The 15,848-nt window shown below is 41.3% G+C and overlaps 1 protein-coding gene across 2 annotated transcripts in view; it reads right to left on the bottom strand.

The window, feature by feature from the left end:
- Nucleotides 1-319: 319 nt before the first annotated feature.
- EFHC2 (EF-hand domain containing 2) overlaps nt 320-15,848 on the bottom strand; it is a 245,740-nt gene continuing 230,211 nt past the window's right edge. Inside the window, exon 15 of one of the 2 annotated variants that reach the window (XM_043897068.1) lies at nt 320-935. In XM_043897068.1, the coding sequence (XP_043753003.1) occupies nt 834-935 (102 nt within the window). In that variant the 3' untranslated portion in view covers nt 320-833. The remainder of the gene's footprint in view (nt 936-15,848) is intronic. The other variant, XM_043897067.1, reaches the window with a different exon arrangement.

Raw genomic sequence — 15,848 nt, 5'->3', positions numbered from 1 at the left:
ACCCTCAACATTCACATCCTTAAATATTTCAGACATAATACAGTTTTGGTCATACTATAATTATATACACATGCATCAACCCACTCCAGTATTCTTGCCTGGGAAATCCCATGGACAGAAGAGCCTGGTGGGCTAAAGTCTGTGGGGTCGCTAAAGAGTCAGACACAACTTAGTCACTAAACAACAACAACAACAACAATATATTCCTAAATTGTGTAAGTTTAAAAAAAATAACTGCATATATTTTACTTTGTCAAATTTTTTTTGTGTGTGTCTGTATGTTGTAGGGGAGGGCTCTTTTTTCTTCTTATAGCGTTGTTAATTTCAGAAAAAATTAATACCTTCAGTCTACAGAGGTTTAAGGATTATTTTGAAAAGCTGAGTTGCTAAAAAGTTTAATTATGTAAGTAATAAGTGTCTGTCAAAAAGATTTCAAAAAAATGTTTAATAGAATCACAACTTATTGTTCTGATATAACTTGATTTTATATTGTCTTATATAGCTGTCAAAAGTCATTTTCTTTTTGTGCTATAATGAATCAAATTACATTGGATAGAAAATTACTGCAAGATTCTTGGTATCAATAAATCACACATATAATAAAAATGCTCACTGTTTCTTTAAATGGCATTTTTAATAGTGCAGGTACATCAGCAATATGAGGTTCAGAAAACCTGAGATGACAAAAGGAGATTAATTTTGGAATATGGATTTTAATTCAACATGAACCTTGTCTCTCTTGTTTTTAATGGAATTATATCTACTGAAATAAACTTGGCAAAAATTAAAGCAGGAAATCAGGAAATCAAAGGAAGTTAACCAAAACTGCAAGGTTACTCCTCCTCTAAGCCAAACACATCCTTTAAAAGGTTTAAATAGTAAATGCCTTTCACAGGAATAGGTGATGGCATCCCAAGCCACTCATCTTCACATCTCTGGGAAAAAAAACACAAAGAAGGATATAATTAGAACTACATTTGAAAGTGCAGTTTTATAAATGCAACATCAAATTGTTTGTTCCTTGTCATTTATATAAGCTCTTGGCTAAATTTTCCAAGCAGACATTTCATTGACTTTCAGATCATCAGGACTCTGCAGTAGATTGGATTCTTATACTCGATCCTTTGTCCTTCCCTGTATTAGAATTATATATACTGTGCTCTTTGCCACGTGAATTTGCCGAACCTCCTATGGAATCCTGTTTCCTAAGGAGTCCTTTTTCCCTTTGACATGAATTTGGCCACATGGCTGGCTTTGGCCTATGTCATCCTAGCAGATACACCAGACAGAGGCCCTAATGTGCTAGAATGGTTTGGCTTGGCCTTTGTACCTCTGCCATCACCATGAGAAGAACGTGGCCCAAGATGCTGCTGGTCCCAGAACGACACAGGTGGAGAAAGCCCCCACACATGCACGATATATCATGGGCTTCCCAGGTGGCTCAGTGGTAAAGAATCCATTTGCCAATGCAGAAGACCTGGCTTCCATCTGTGGGTGGGGAAGATCCCCTGGAGAAGGAAATGGCAACCAACTCCAGTATTCTTGACAGGAAAATTCCAAGGACAGAGGAGCCTACTGGGCTACAGTGCATGGACTCACAAAGAGTCGGATATGACTGAGTGTGTGCATGCATGCGCGCACACACACACACACACATTATGTAATACATATATGTGTATATATATTTGCTAAACACCTTCACTCTAAAGAGGTTTAAGAATTATTTGGCTAAGATGGCTTGTAACAAAATGCAATTATGTAATAATAAACGTGTCAAGGAGATTTCAAAAATCTTGTATATGTAAATCTATATACACATAGGCATACTTAAACTTTTATTTATCCTGCAATGGCTAATATTATTATCAATGGCGGGAGGTGGTGAGCCCATAACTACGGCTACCTATATTTCTGTTGTCAAGGTTAATCGTTGTATATGAGAGCTGTTAAATCTTTCCTAGTGCCAAATTAGTATCTGGAGTCACAAGATACCACAGAAATACAGCTAAGGGCTCCATAATTCTATGTGATGTGGAAGCAACCTGAGAAAGTGATATTTCACTTGGGCTTTATGGGATGAAGAATAGTTTGTTGATGTGTTATTTAGCTACTAAGTCGTGTCCAGCTCTTTGTGACTCCATGGACTGTAGCCCTTCAGGCTCCTCTGTCCATGGGACTTCCCAGGCAAGAATACTGGAGTGGGTTGCCATTTACATCTCCAGGGGATCTTCCCAACCCAAGGACTGAACTGGCATCTCCTGCACTGCAGGCGGATTCTTTACCATTGAGCCACCAGGGAAGTCTTGAGCAGCAAGCAGTTCAGCAGGGGATTAAAGTGATGAAGGCTGTTCCAGGCATAGAGAATAGTATAAGCAAAGGCCTGGAGACCTAAAAAATCTATTTTCAAGAAAGGGTGAGTATCCTGGTTGGTCTGGGGTACACAGTACAAAGCGAGAAGAGAGGCAGTTGGAAGGAAAAGGCGGGGCCAAACTTGAGCCCTTCTGTGCTAGTTTATACTTTATGCTATGGCTAGGGAAAGTCAACAGTGGATCTCAGTGAAACTGGATTAGAAGTTTATTAGGTAACTCATTGGATGTATGAAGAATGAAAGGAAGGAGGACAATCACTGGAGGTTACTGCAATAATCCTAGGGAGAAATGACTATGCCATAACCAGTGCAGCTGAGCCTGGGGTGAATAACTAAATCTGAAAGACTCTGCCACAGTAGAACATACAATACCTGGAAGCTGATTGATGTGAAGTGGTGATAAAAGAAAGAGGTCAAGTTATAGGTTAAATTGTGTCCCCTCAAAAAAGACATGTTGGAGTCCTAACCCTCTGATATCTCAGAATGTGACCTTATTTGGAAATAAAGTCATCGCAGATGTAATTAGCTCGATGTGGTCATCCTGGAGTAGGTTAGGCCCCCTAATTCAATATGCTCAGTGACCTTATAAACTAATACAGATAAGGATGGTTCTAAGACTTCTAAATTTGGTAAGAGCTGACGATGTCTGTATTAGTTTCCTAGGGCTCCCATAACAAATTACCACAAACTGAGAGGCTTAAAGCCACAAAACGCATTCTGTCACTGTGAAGAGACTAGATGTCCAAAATCCAGGTGCTGGCAGGGCTGGTTCTTCCTGGACACTCTAAGGGAGACTGTCCCATGCCCCTCTCCCAGCTTCTGGGAGTTGATGGCTATCCTTTGAGTTCCTTGGCTTGTAGATACATCACTCCATTCTCTACCTCTATCTTATTCTCCGTTTGTCTGTGTGTGTGTCTGTCATCACATAGCCTTCTTATGACAACAATTACTGGATTTAGGGGCCACTCTAATCCAGTATGAGCTCATTTTAACTTTTAGTAGGTGTTTTAATTGTATCTGCAAAGATTCCATTTCCAAATAAGTTCACATTCTGAGGTTCTGGGTAGACATGAATTGAGTGATGTGGCGGGGGGGGGGGGGGCGCAACATTATAAAGAAAATAAAAAAGCACAAAGAAAAGAAGTTTTAAACATTTTTAACTGGGAAATAATGATCATAGGGAGAAATGAAGCTCAGTTTGGGGCATTTTAATTTAAGGTACCCCTAAGACAGTGAGGTAAAGATTCTGGTAAATATCTGGAAACAGGGTTCTGTATAGCACAGACCTAAACTCCAGAAATAACCAAAGAGGTGGAAGTCACTGAAACAAGGGTTATACATAAAACTGTGATAATTCACAATGATGATGCAGAATCAGAATCTGAAGAGCACCAAGAACTGGCATCTCTAACTGAAGCATAAAGTCTTAGTTTAAGAGATGATTGATGATGACGATGATTATAAATTTACTGGTTATTCATGATATGACAGGTATTCTTTTAAGAGTTATACTGAGCTATTTAACTGCTTCAGTTTAAAAAATCAATAAACAGAAACTTCAGTTAAATAGAGTCAGGAGACCAGAAGGGGAAGCCTTCATGCCCTTCATTATAAGCAGAACACAAGAGAAGAAGAGCAACTCCTCTTCTTCCCTGGCAAGGACACAGCCAATGAAAAGACATAGACCCTATGTTTGCTACCACTTTTCCAATTTCCTTTTCCTCTCAAGTGTTCTCCTTCTTTTGCCATGAAGGAACTTGCACATGGCTTACCATAGCGGCAGACCCCCAAATGCACTTCTCTTGCTGTTGTTGTTTAATTGCTAAGTCGTATCTGACTCTTTGGGACCCCATGGCAATTCTCTGCTGATTGCAAATAAATTCATCTTCGCTGCAGAAGTAACTGGCAATCTATTTGATTTTAAGTCAACACCTGGATTTAGAAAAGGCACCAGAGATGAAATTGCCAACATCCGATGGATCATCGAAAAAGCAAAAGAGTTCCAGAAAAACATCTACTTCTGCTTTATTGACTATACCAAAGCCTTTGACTGTGTGGATCACAACAAACAGTGGGAAATTCTTAAAGAGATGAGAACACCAGACCATATCACCTGCCTCCTGAGGTATCTGTATGCAGGTCAAGAAGCAACAGTTAGAACTGGACATGGAACAACAGACTGGTTCCAAATTGGCAAAGGAGTACGTCAAGGCTGTATCTCGTCACCGTGCTTATTTAACTTATATGCAGAGTACATCATGAGAAATGCTGGTCTGGAGAAAGCACAAGCTGGAATCAAGATTGCTGGGAGAAATATCAATAACCTCAGATATGCAGATGACACCACCCTTATGGCAGAAAGCTAAGAAGAACTAAAGAGCCTCTTGATGAAAGTGAGAGGAGAGTGCAAAAGTTGGCTTAAAACTCAACATTCAGAAAACTAAGATCATGGCGTCCAGTCCCATCACTTCATGGCAAATAGATGGGGAAACAGTGGAAACAGTAACAGACTTTATTTTGGGGGGCTTCAAAATCACTGCAGATGGTGACTGCAGCCATGAAATAAAAAGACACTCCTTGGAAGGAAAGTTATGACCAACCTAGACAGCATATTAAAAAGTGGAGACATTACTTTGCCAACAAAAGTCTGTCTAGTCAAAGCTATTGTTTTTTCCAGTAGTCATGTATGGATGTGAGAGTTGGACTATAAAGAAAGCTGAGCGCTGAAGAATTGATGCTTTTGAACTGTGTTGGAGAAGACTCTTGAGAGTCCCTTGGACTGCAAGGAGATCCAACCAGTCCATCCTAAAGGAAATCAGTCCTGAATATCCATTGGAAGGACCGATGCTGAAGCTGAAATGCCAATACTTTGGCCACTTGATGGGAAGAACTGACTCATTTAAAAAGACACTGATGCTGGGAGTGATTGAAGGCAGGAGGAGAAGGGGACGGCAGGATGAGATGGTTGGATGGCATCACTGACTCAATGGACATGAGTCTGAGTAAACTCTGGGAGTTTGTGACGGACAGGGAAGCTTGGCATGCTGCAGTCCATGGTGTTGCAAAGAGTTGGACACAACTGAGTGACTGAACTGAACTGAACTGAAGAACAGCAGAAAACCCTAAGAGGTAGGTATTATTATGATACTCATCTACAGAAAAGGAAACTGAGGCAAGAGAAAGGTTAAGTAGCTTGTCTAAAGTCAAACTGCCAGTAAGTGAAGGAGTCTGGACCATAACCCCAGTCTGAGGGCTCCAGAGCTCTGCTTATCTGCTGGGCTACCCTCCAAATCCCAGGGAGGGAGCGGGCCTATTCAGAAGCAGCTGGCTCTCATCCTACATGGCTACATTTAGTCCCATCATTTCCAACAAGAATAGTTAAGTAGGAAAAACTGTGATTCTTGAAGGACACTATACTTCTCTTTCACGAATGCCTCCTGTTGGATGCTGGAGGTTGAGCCCAGACTACCCAACCAGCTGTGTAAAGAAGGAAATGACTATTCAGATGGATGATGGCTAAACCAACTCTTAGGGTGTATTCTCTGTAATTCATACTACATGGAACTTTAAGAAATGTCTTTCTTATGCCCTAAAGTAGTAAATCACTGTGTGTCTGAATGTGCATATACAAAATGTGTGTGTATTTTATATGTGTGTGTGTGTGTGTGTGTGTGTGTGTATCAGTCAGTTCAGTCGCTCAGTCGTGTCTGACTCTTTGTGACCCCATGAACCGCAGCACGCCAGACCTCCCTGTCCATCACCAACTCCCAGAGTCCACCCAAACCCATGTCTATTGAGTTGGTGATGCCATCCAACCATCTCATCCTCTATCGTCCCCTTCTCCTCCTGCCCTCAATCTTTCCCAGCATCAGGGTCTTTTCAAATGAGTCAGCTCTTCCCATCAGGTGGCCAAAGCATTGGAATTTCAGCTTCAACATCAGTCCCTCCAATAGACACCCAGGGCTGATCTCCTTTAGGATGGACTGGTTGGATCTCCTTGCAGTCCAAGGGACTCTCAAGAGTCTTCTCCAACACCACAGTTCAAAAGCATCAATTCCTTGGCGCTCAGCCTTCTTTATAGTCCAACTCTCACATCCATACATGACTACTGGAAAAACCATAGCCTTGACTAGATGGACCTTTGTTGGCAAAGTAATGTCTCTGCTTTTTAATATGCTGTCTAGGTTGATCATAATTTTCCTTCCATGTATATACATATATATATATATATACATGTCTTTTTAATCAGTGAAGGCTAAGATCAAGTCATTCAATTCAACTATTCAACATGTCCTCAAAAATTTCATTATAAGACTTTAAGCAATTTTCACTCTTAAGTAATAGAATAGTTCCTCAGTATCTTGGTTCTAGGATCTCCTGCAGATACTAAAATCTAAGGATGCTCAAGTCCCTTACATAAAATGGTGGAGCATTCACATATAATCTATGCATATTCTCCTGTATATTTTAAATCATCTCTAGGTTACTTAAAATACCTAATACTATGTAAATGTCATGTAAATAGCTGTAAATACAATGTAAACACAATGCAAATAGTTGGTGTGTGGCAGATTCAAGCTTTGCTATTTGGAATTCTCCAGATCTTTTTTTTCCAAATACTGTTGATCCATGGTTGGGCGAATCTGTGGATATGGAGGGCTGACTGTATTTCTTAATTTTACCATGTTATAGAAGAACATTGTACAAATATGTACATTCAAAATCACTATTTCCTGATAGACTTATTTTAAACAAAAGTCTTCAATACAAAAAAGAAATGCATCATGCAACATATAACATTACAATGAAATTATCTTCTCTCATGAAAAGGTCAGTATTAGAAGATCTTCATTCTTTATTCAGCAGCAAAATTTTTGAATTGTTTGGTTTTTGTTTGATTTTTGAGCAAGAAATCATGATTTAAATCCTAACAACAAGAGAAAAAGAAAGAGAAGAACTTATATTGGAATAATGACAACTGAAGAGTTTGGAGATGAGAAATTTATTAGCAACAAGCCAAACCTGGGTAAATGAAACTCAAGGAAAATGCCCTGAGATTCAAAGTTAAGGACAATTTAAGATGAAAAAATAATGTATGGGAGCAAAATCTGCCACCCCAAAATGTGCCTCTCTGGCATGAGGATTATTTTTAATTGATTATTTTTAAGAAACAAAAGACTCAGGAAGACCTTTTACCTCCCCCTTAACTGCCTAAAAGAATTTAGATAAAGGGTTTGTTCCAAGAGAGCAGATGTAAGGTAAGGTAGACAGGGAGGAACTGAGCAAAGTCTGCTTGTTCAAATTTCTTTCTGTGTTCCATTGTTTCTGCATGGCCCAGCAAAGATTTCTTTACCAAACATTTGCTCTTTTCATCTTCCTGGGAATTGCTTTCCTTCCCTTTCCTTTTGGAGTCCCAGACCCCTAACCCCTTCTCCTCAGTCCTTCAGTCAAGAATGATATCTATACCTCATTTTACCTGTCCTTGGAATCTCTCACGTTTATATGGATTCCCCATATATAAGCATTTGGTTTTTTTGCTCCTGTTAATCCAACTTAACCTCATTTTAACTATTCAACCAGCCAAAAGAACCTAGAAGGGTGGGAAGAAATGGTTTCCCACCCCCAACAACAATAGTCCATTTCTTTTAATTTTGACCACTTTAAATCCTGTGGCTTACACAATGCTTTCCTGACGGCTCCAGCTCTGCTATGCCCTTTCTCTAAAATCAATACCACTTCCCTCAAGTTTATTTCCCTTTGTCACTTTTCTCCAGGTTCTAGATGGAAATGACATTTTCTGCCTAAATATCTGAGTTTGTACTGCCTGAGGAACCTAATATTTATACATTGGCAATATGATCTAGTGATTTATAATAAGAAATGTATATTTGGTTTCATCACTATTTCTGGCACAGAGCTCTTAAAACTCTTCAGTTCAGTTCATTTCAGTCGCTCAGTCATGTCCAACTCTTTGTGACCCCATGGATTGCAGCATGCCAGGCCTCCCTGTCTATCATCAACTCCCAGAGCTTATTCAAACTCATGTCCACCAAGTCAGTGATGCCATCCAACCATCTCATCCTGCCGTCCCCTTCTCCTCCCGCCTTCAATCACTCCCAGCATCAGTGTCTTTTTAAATGAGTCAGTTCTTCCCATCAAGTGGCCAAAGTATTGGCATTTCAGCTTCAGCATCGGTCCTTCCAATGGATATTCAGGACTGATTTCCTTTAGGATGGACTGGTTGGATCTCCTTGCAGTCCAAGGGACTCTCAAGAGTCTTCTCCAACACAGTTCAAAAGCATCAATTCTTCAGCGCTCAGCTTTCTTTATAGTCCAAGTCTCACATCCATACATGACTACTGGAAAAACCATAGCTTTGACTAGACAGACTTTTGTTGGCAAAGTAATGTCTCCACTTTTTAATATGCTGTCTAGGTTGGTCATAACTTTCCTTCCAAGGAGTAAGCGTCTTTTAATTTCATGGCTACAGTCACCATCTGCAGTGATTTTGAAGCCCCCCAAAATAAAGTCTGTTACTGTTTCCACTGTTTCCCCATCTATTTGCCATGAAGTGATGGGACTGGACGCCATGATCTTAGTTTTCTGAACGTTGAGTTTTAAGCCAACTTTTGCACTCTCCTCTCACTTTCATCAAGAGGCTCTTTAGTTCTTCTTAGCTTTCTGCCATAAGGGTGGTGTCATCTGCATATCTGAGGTTATTGATATTTCTCCCAGCAATCTTGATTCCAGCTTGTGCTTCATCCAGCCCAGGGTTTCTCATGATGTACTCTGCATATAAGTTAAATAAGCAGGGTGACAATATACAGCCTTGATGTACTCCTTTGCCAATTTGGAACCAGTCTGTTGTTCCATGTCCAGTTCTAACTGTTGCTTCTTGACCTGCATACAGATATCTCAGGAGGCAGGTGATGTGGTCTGGTGATCCCATCTCTTTAAGAATTTTCCACAGTTTGTTGTGATCCATACAATCAAAGGCTTTGGCACAGTCAATAAAGCAGAAGTAGATGTTTTTCTGGAACTCTTTTGCTTTCTGAAGATCCAGCGGATGTTGGCAATTTGATCTCTGGTTCCTCTGCCTTTTCCAAATCCAGCTTGAACATCTGGAAGTTCACGGTTCATGTACTATTGAAGCCTGGCTTGGAGGATTTTGAGCATTACTTTGCAAGTGTGTGAGATGAGTGCAATTGTGTGGTAGTTTGAACATTCTTTGGCATTGCCTTTCTTTGGGACTAGAATGAAAACTGACCTTTGCCAGTCCTGCAGCCACTGCTGAATTTTCCAAATTTGCTGGTATATTGAGCGCAGCACTTTCACAGCATCATCTTTTAGGATTTGAAATAGCTCAACTGGAATTCCATCACCTCCACTAGCTTAAAACTCTTAGAATGTCCTAAGTGATGACAGTGATAGGGTCTCTTTTCTTATGTTAATGTGACATTTTGGAAAAGCACCTTAATGATGGGGGCTGGTTGCCAAAGGAGCCAACCACATGATTGCAGGGTTGGAACTTTCAGTGCCCCACCTCCACTCCCCACCCCATACCTCCAGGGCAGGGGCAAGGGGCTGAAGAGTGACTTCATTCACCAACAGCCAACGATTTAGTCAATCATGCCTTTTTAATGAAACCTCCATAAAACCCCAAAGGTACAGGGTTTGGCGAGTTTCCACGCTGGTGAACATGTGGAGGTGTGGGGAGAGTAGTTCAGCCCAGAGTGGGAATGGAAACTCTGCGCCCTTGCCTTACACTGTGCTTCACGCCTTTCTCCTCCATCTGCCTGTTCCTGACTTATGATGTTTAGTTACTTCAGTCGTGTCCAACTGTTTGAGACCCTGTGGACTGTAGCCCACCAGGCTCCTCTGTCCACGGGATTTCCCAGGCAAGAACACTGGAGGGAGTTGCCATTTACTTCTCCAGGGGATCTTCCCAACCCAGGGATTGAACCAGAGTCTCCTGCATGGCAGGCATATTCTTTACCACTGAGCTACCCGGGAAGCCATTCCTGACTTATATCCTTTCATAATAAACAGGTTATCTAGTAAGTAAGTTTTTTCTGAGTTATGTGAGTGGCTCAAGCAAATTACTCAAACCCAAGGAAGAGGACAACAACTCAAGTATGGCTCAGATGGTAAAGCATCTGTCTATAATGCGGGAGGCCGGGGTTCGATCCCTGGGTTGGGAAGATCCCCTGGAGAAAGAAATGGCAACCCACTCCAGTATTCTTGCCTGGGAAATCCCATGGACGGAGAAGCCTGGTAGGCTATATCCATGGAATCGCAGAGTCAGACACAACTGAGTAACTTCACTTAAGGAGGAGGACATGGGAACCTCCAATCCATAGCCCTTTGGTCAGAAGCACAGGTGACAATTTGGACTTGTGAATGACATCGGAAGGAGAAGAGTTAGTCCTGTGGGACTGAGCCCTTAGCCTGTGGGATCTGATACTATCTCCAGGTAGACAGTATTAGAATTGAGCTGACCTGTAGGAGACTCACCTGGTGCTGAGAACTGCTTGGTATGGGGGAAAACACACATTGGAATTGGTACCAGAATTGCAACTAACCCCAATTTCAGACAGACGATCACAGTACTAGTTTAAATGGACTAACAGTAATCAAGTTGGGATCCAAAGGATGAAGGAAGCAGGACATAACATTTAAGAAACTCAGGGGAATGGGGCATTAATAAACTAGAGGGCAAAGGTATCTTCCTCATAATTTTGTCTGTAATTGGGTCCACCTAAAGAAATCACTATGCATATAAGTTAAATAAGCAGGGTGACAAGATACAGCCTTGATGTACTCCTTTCCCGATTTGGAACCAGTCTGTTGTTCCATGTCCAGTTCTAACTGCTGCTTCTTGACCTGCATATGCAGAGTGCATCATTCGAAGTGCCATGCTAAATGAAGCAGAAGCTGGAATCAAGATTGCCGGGAGAAATATCAGTAACCTCAGATATGCAGATGACATCACCCTATGGCAGAAAAGGAAGAAGAACTAAAGAAGCTCTTGATGAAAGTGAAAGAGGAGAGTGCAAAAGTTGGCTTAAAGTTCAACATTCAGAAAACTAGGATCATGGCATCCAGTCCTATCACTTCACGGCAAATAGATGGGGAAACAGTGGAAACAGTGACAGACTTTATTTTGGGGGGCTCCAAAATCCCTGCAGATGGTGACTGCAGCCATGAAATTAAAAGACGCTTGCTCCTTGGAAGAAAAGCTATGACCAACCTAGACAGTATATTAAAAAGCAAAAACATTACTTTGCCAACAAAAGTCCGTCTAGTCAAAGCTATGGTTTTTCCAGTAGTCATGTATGGATGTGAGAGTTGGACTATAAAGAAAGCTGAGCACTGAAGAATTGATGCTTTTGAACTGTGGTGTTGGAGAAGACTTTTGAGAGTCCCTTGGACTGCAAGGAGATCCAACCAGTCAGTTGTAAAGGAAATCAGTCTTGAATATTCATTGAAAGGACTAATGCTCAAGCTAAAGCTCCAACACTTTGGCCACTTGATGGGAAGAACTGACTCATTGGAAAAGACCCTGATGCCGGGGAAGACTGAAGGCAGGAGGAGATGGTGATGACAGAGGATGAGATGGTTGGATGGCATCACCGACTCTAGGGACATGAGTTTGAGTAAGCTCTGGGAGTTTGTGATGGACAGGCAAGCCTGGCATACTGCAGTCCATGGGGTCACAAAGAGTTGGACACCACTGAGCAACTGAACTGAACTGAAAGGAATCACGTGGCCAATCTCTTTTAAAGAGGTCTTTGGTAACATGGTAACCCACTCCAGTACTCTTGCTTGGAAAATTCCATGGACGGAGGAGCCTGGTAGGTTATACAGTCCATGGGGTCGCAAAGAGTCAGACATGACTGAGCGACTTCATTTTCTTTCACTTGGTAACATGAGAAATCCCCTCGCTACCATTGCTTAATTGTTCTAATAAATCTGCAAATGTTCCAATCGTTACATAATATTTATGACTGGGCAGTGAGTTAAAAATATTCTTTGTCCTCCCTGACCTTCTATTCATCCCACGCTACAAAATTTGAAGAAAACTTCAGATTATATTGTTTCCCAGCACCACACATAAGTTTTAAGTGGAAATAATTGCATGGTGATTTTACAACAGGACAGTTCATCCGCAGCAGTCAATCCCTCCTATTCTGGATGAGGATAAGCCTGCTTGTGTTTCTGTAAACAGCCTGCCTAAAGGTGCAGGATCAGAATCTTAAATACCTGTTATGTATCAGATGTTCTGCCAATACCCCTCCTGATCCTCTCCCCCTTTCCACTTTGGCGCACACCAACCTAACCTCCAACCATCAGCGCCTGTGTTCCTCTGCCGGAGAGCTCCCCTTTGGCCTCTGGGGCCCGCTTTGGCTGTCCCTGTGACATGCCACAGGGGCTTCCCAGGTGGCGCTAGTAGTAAAGAACCCTCTTGTCAGCGCAGGAGACACAAGAGATGCGGGTTTGATCCCTGGGTTGGGAAGATCCCCTGAAGGTAGGGTACAGCAACCCACTCCAGTATTCTTGTCTAAAGAATCCCATGGACAGAGGAGCCTGGCGGGCTACAGTCCATGGGGTCACAAAGAGTTGGACAAGATTGCAACGACTTTGCACGCACACGTGATGTGCCACAAGTGCCTGCAAATTCATTATTTCCCCCCACTTCAGCAGCAGCTGTCAAACGATGACTGAGAGGAGTTGATGGAGGGGATAACTCTGATGTACATATCAGGTTACTGGATCCCTGTGTTTCCCATAGACATTAAGTCCCAGTCATTCCCATTTTTACTGGTTTGATAATATGCCTTATATTTCTGCTCTTCCATTTCTCACTTCCCTGCTCCCTTGCTAGCATTTCCTTCACTTTGTCCAAAAAACTATTTACACGCAAATCTGTTGTCTCTGAGTCAGCTTCCAGAGGAAGTCAAACAAAGATAGTATACAATTTTGCATTTATCAAAATTAATAGAATATATATGAAAGTCCCAGTACAGCTTGGAGCAAAGTAACTTCTTGACAAACTGTGGATGGATCCAGAGTCTCCAGTGTGACTGCCAGATAACTCTAGAGACAGTACCCAAATCTCAAAGCAAAATTCAGTGTAATCTGGAGCGTAAACAGTATGTGCCACATAGCATTTTCTGGAAGAAGGAAGAACTACGAGACGCAGAGTGAAATTCAACAGTAATACAAAATCATGACTCTGAAATGGCTGGAAATCATTGTCTGCAAGAGGGCCCCATGACATCTTTCAATCTGGCTGTCACTGGAGCTACTTAAGATGTCAGAGAAGTTGGCAATAAATTACTTGCTCATCAATGGTGAAAAAAAAAAAGGTAGCTGCCAATCTGTAAAACCACATATCCTTGAAATGGGAAGCAAAGATGGCACTGGATAGAAACCCAGTAAACAGCAGCTGCCCAGTGAGAACAGCAAAGCTGTGTGTGAGCTCATAGGCCCTGGATTTATTTGCTTTGACATTTTTAAAAGGAAATTTAATTGGATTATGTCTCCTTCTAGCTTAAAATTTTCTACTGTAGTACTGGCCACCAGATGCATGCGGGAAAAAGATCGCGAGCCAATTAAATTCCACGCTTCACTGAAACAAGGTTATTTTTATTCCTCCCAAATGTAAGGCTGCTAGAGTCATGTTAGTGATTTCACTCTATTACTCCCCCTTCACTCAATCAAAAAAAGGATTTTTTTTAATCTATGAATTTGTAGAAAAATCCAGTGCTGTATGGAACTGAAATTGCTGCTTTCTTGGATTTTCTTTCTTCTACTAGGTTGTCATGACCTCGGAAATAATCAAATTAAGTTGACAGAAATCATAAAAACAATTAAATTTCAGTAAATTAAATTGAAATTAATTTGAGGAAGAAATTTTGCAAATACTTGCTAAGATAATCGAGAGCATTCTAATGACATAAGGAAAATCTCATATATAAAACCAGGAGACCTGTTTATGTTTCTATCCATTTCTATCTTTACTATAATGCCAATATTTCACAACTGCATTTCTTTGCCCTACACCAAGCTCCAGTAGAGTTGTCAACTGTGTGAGTGTAGCTAAAAGTTGTTACTTTTAAACAAGAAAACCTTTCCTTGAAATTGCATTACAGGGCAAGTAAAGTTTTCGAGGAGACATGAATTTTTTTAGTTTTACTGATAAGCTTATTTATACAATTCAAGTAGACATCACCAAACCTTTTAAATGACAGTGGATTCTGGCAGTATTGTTCCCTACTAGGTCATTGCTTTGTGTTACATAATCAGTATGTGTTTACCAGTTATTTCTTAAATCTAATGAGAATGACTGAAAGTGTTAGCTGCTCAATCATGTCCGACTCTTTGCGACCCCATGGACTGTACCCACCAGGCTCTTCTCTTCTGTCCATGGGGATTCTCTGGGCAAGAATACTGGAGTGGGTATCTGTTCCCTTCTCCAGGGGATCTTCTTGACCCAGGGATTGAACCTGGGTCTCCTGCATTGCAGGCGGATTCTTTACCAACTGCAATACCAGGGAAGATCAATGAGAATGGTTAATAATCTGTTATTTCAACTGTAAATTCAACTGGAAATATTAGACCTAACTTTGCTAAAAGAGTTGGCACTAGCCCTTGACTATATAATCTAGACCTTTAGGAATGCCTTTGAGTCTTAGCTTCCTATCTATAAATTGGTAATGATACTTATTGCCACAATATGGTTGGGAAAATAAAATGCCGCAGGGTATTCCACCCTCTAAATACCAAAAGATCTTTAAGAAGTGGGGTGTCCAAAGATAGATACCAAGGTGTACCCTTACTGTTCCCTATTCTACAATACCAAGGCTATATATCATCCTGTTGTGACAAGAGAAAACTTCAGAGCCAATTGCTAGTGTTTCTGCAGTGCCAGTGCTCATAAAAAGAAGCCACATCCAATTTTTCTCAGAAATGTCCAAAGGTAAGATGCCAGTCACACAGTGTGAATTATAAAGTTTATATGAGATCCAATTTAGCGTTATTTTTTAAAATGTGACTTCTGAGATTAACCAGGCAGGCTCTAAACAGTGGGACCTCTTTTGCCAGTTTTACAGCTACCATCTGTGAGCAAGCACAATAGAACGGAATTGGGGTCTCTAGGCCATGACAGCTCCAGGCAACATGCTGAGACCATAGATAGTCACACAATAGAGTGAGAATTAAATTACTTCCAAAGGCTGAGGTGGGGGCCAGGCAGGGGCCGGCCAAGGCAGCTCCTGAGAATCCAGGCTACAGGCCACAGTTAGCAGCCCTGGTGGGTGACAATAAGTTTCCACCCATCCACACAGGGAAAGTTCTCACCAAATCAAAGCTGGGTTAGCTACGACCACAGTCCTCTCTGAGAATTCTGCTTTTTTGTAGTTGGTCCCCAATTCTATCAGCTGATGCTATGTGAGGCTCACATATGGATGAGTCCTAT

Source organism: Cervus elaphus, chromosome X (genome assembly GCF_910594005.1).
Source record: "Cervus elaphus chromosome X, mCerEla1.1, whole genome shotgun sequence".
NCBI lineage: Eukaryota > Metazoa > Chordata > Mammalia > Artiodactyla > Cervidae > Cervus > Cervus elaphus.
This window is presented reverse-complemented; position numbering and strand designations above follow the sequence as displayed.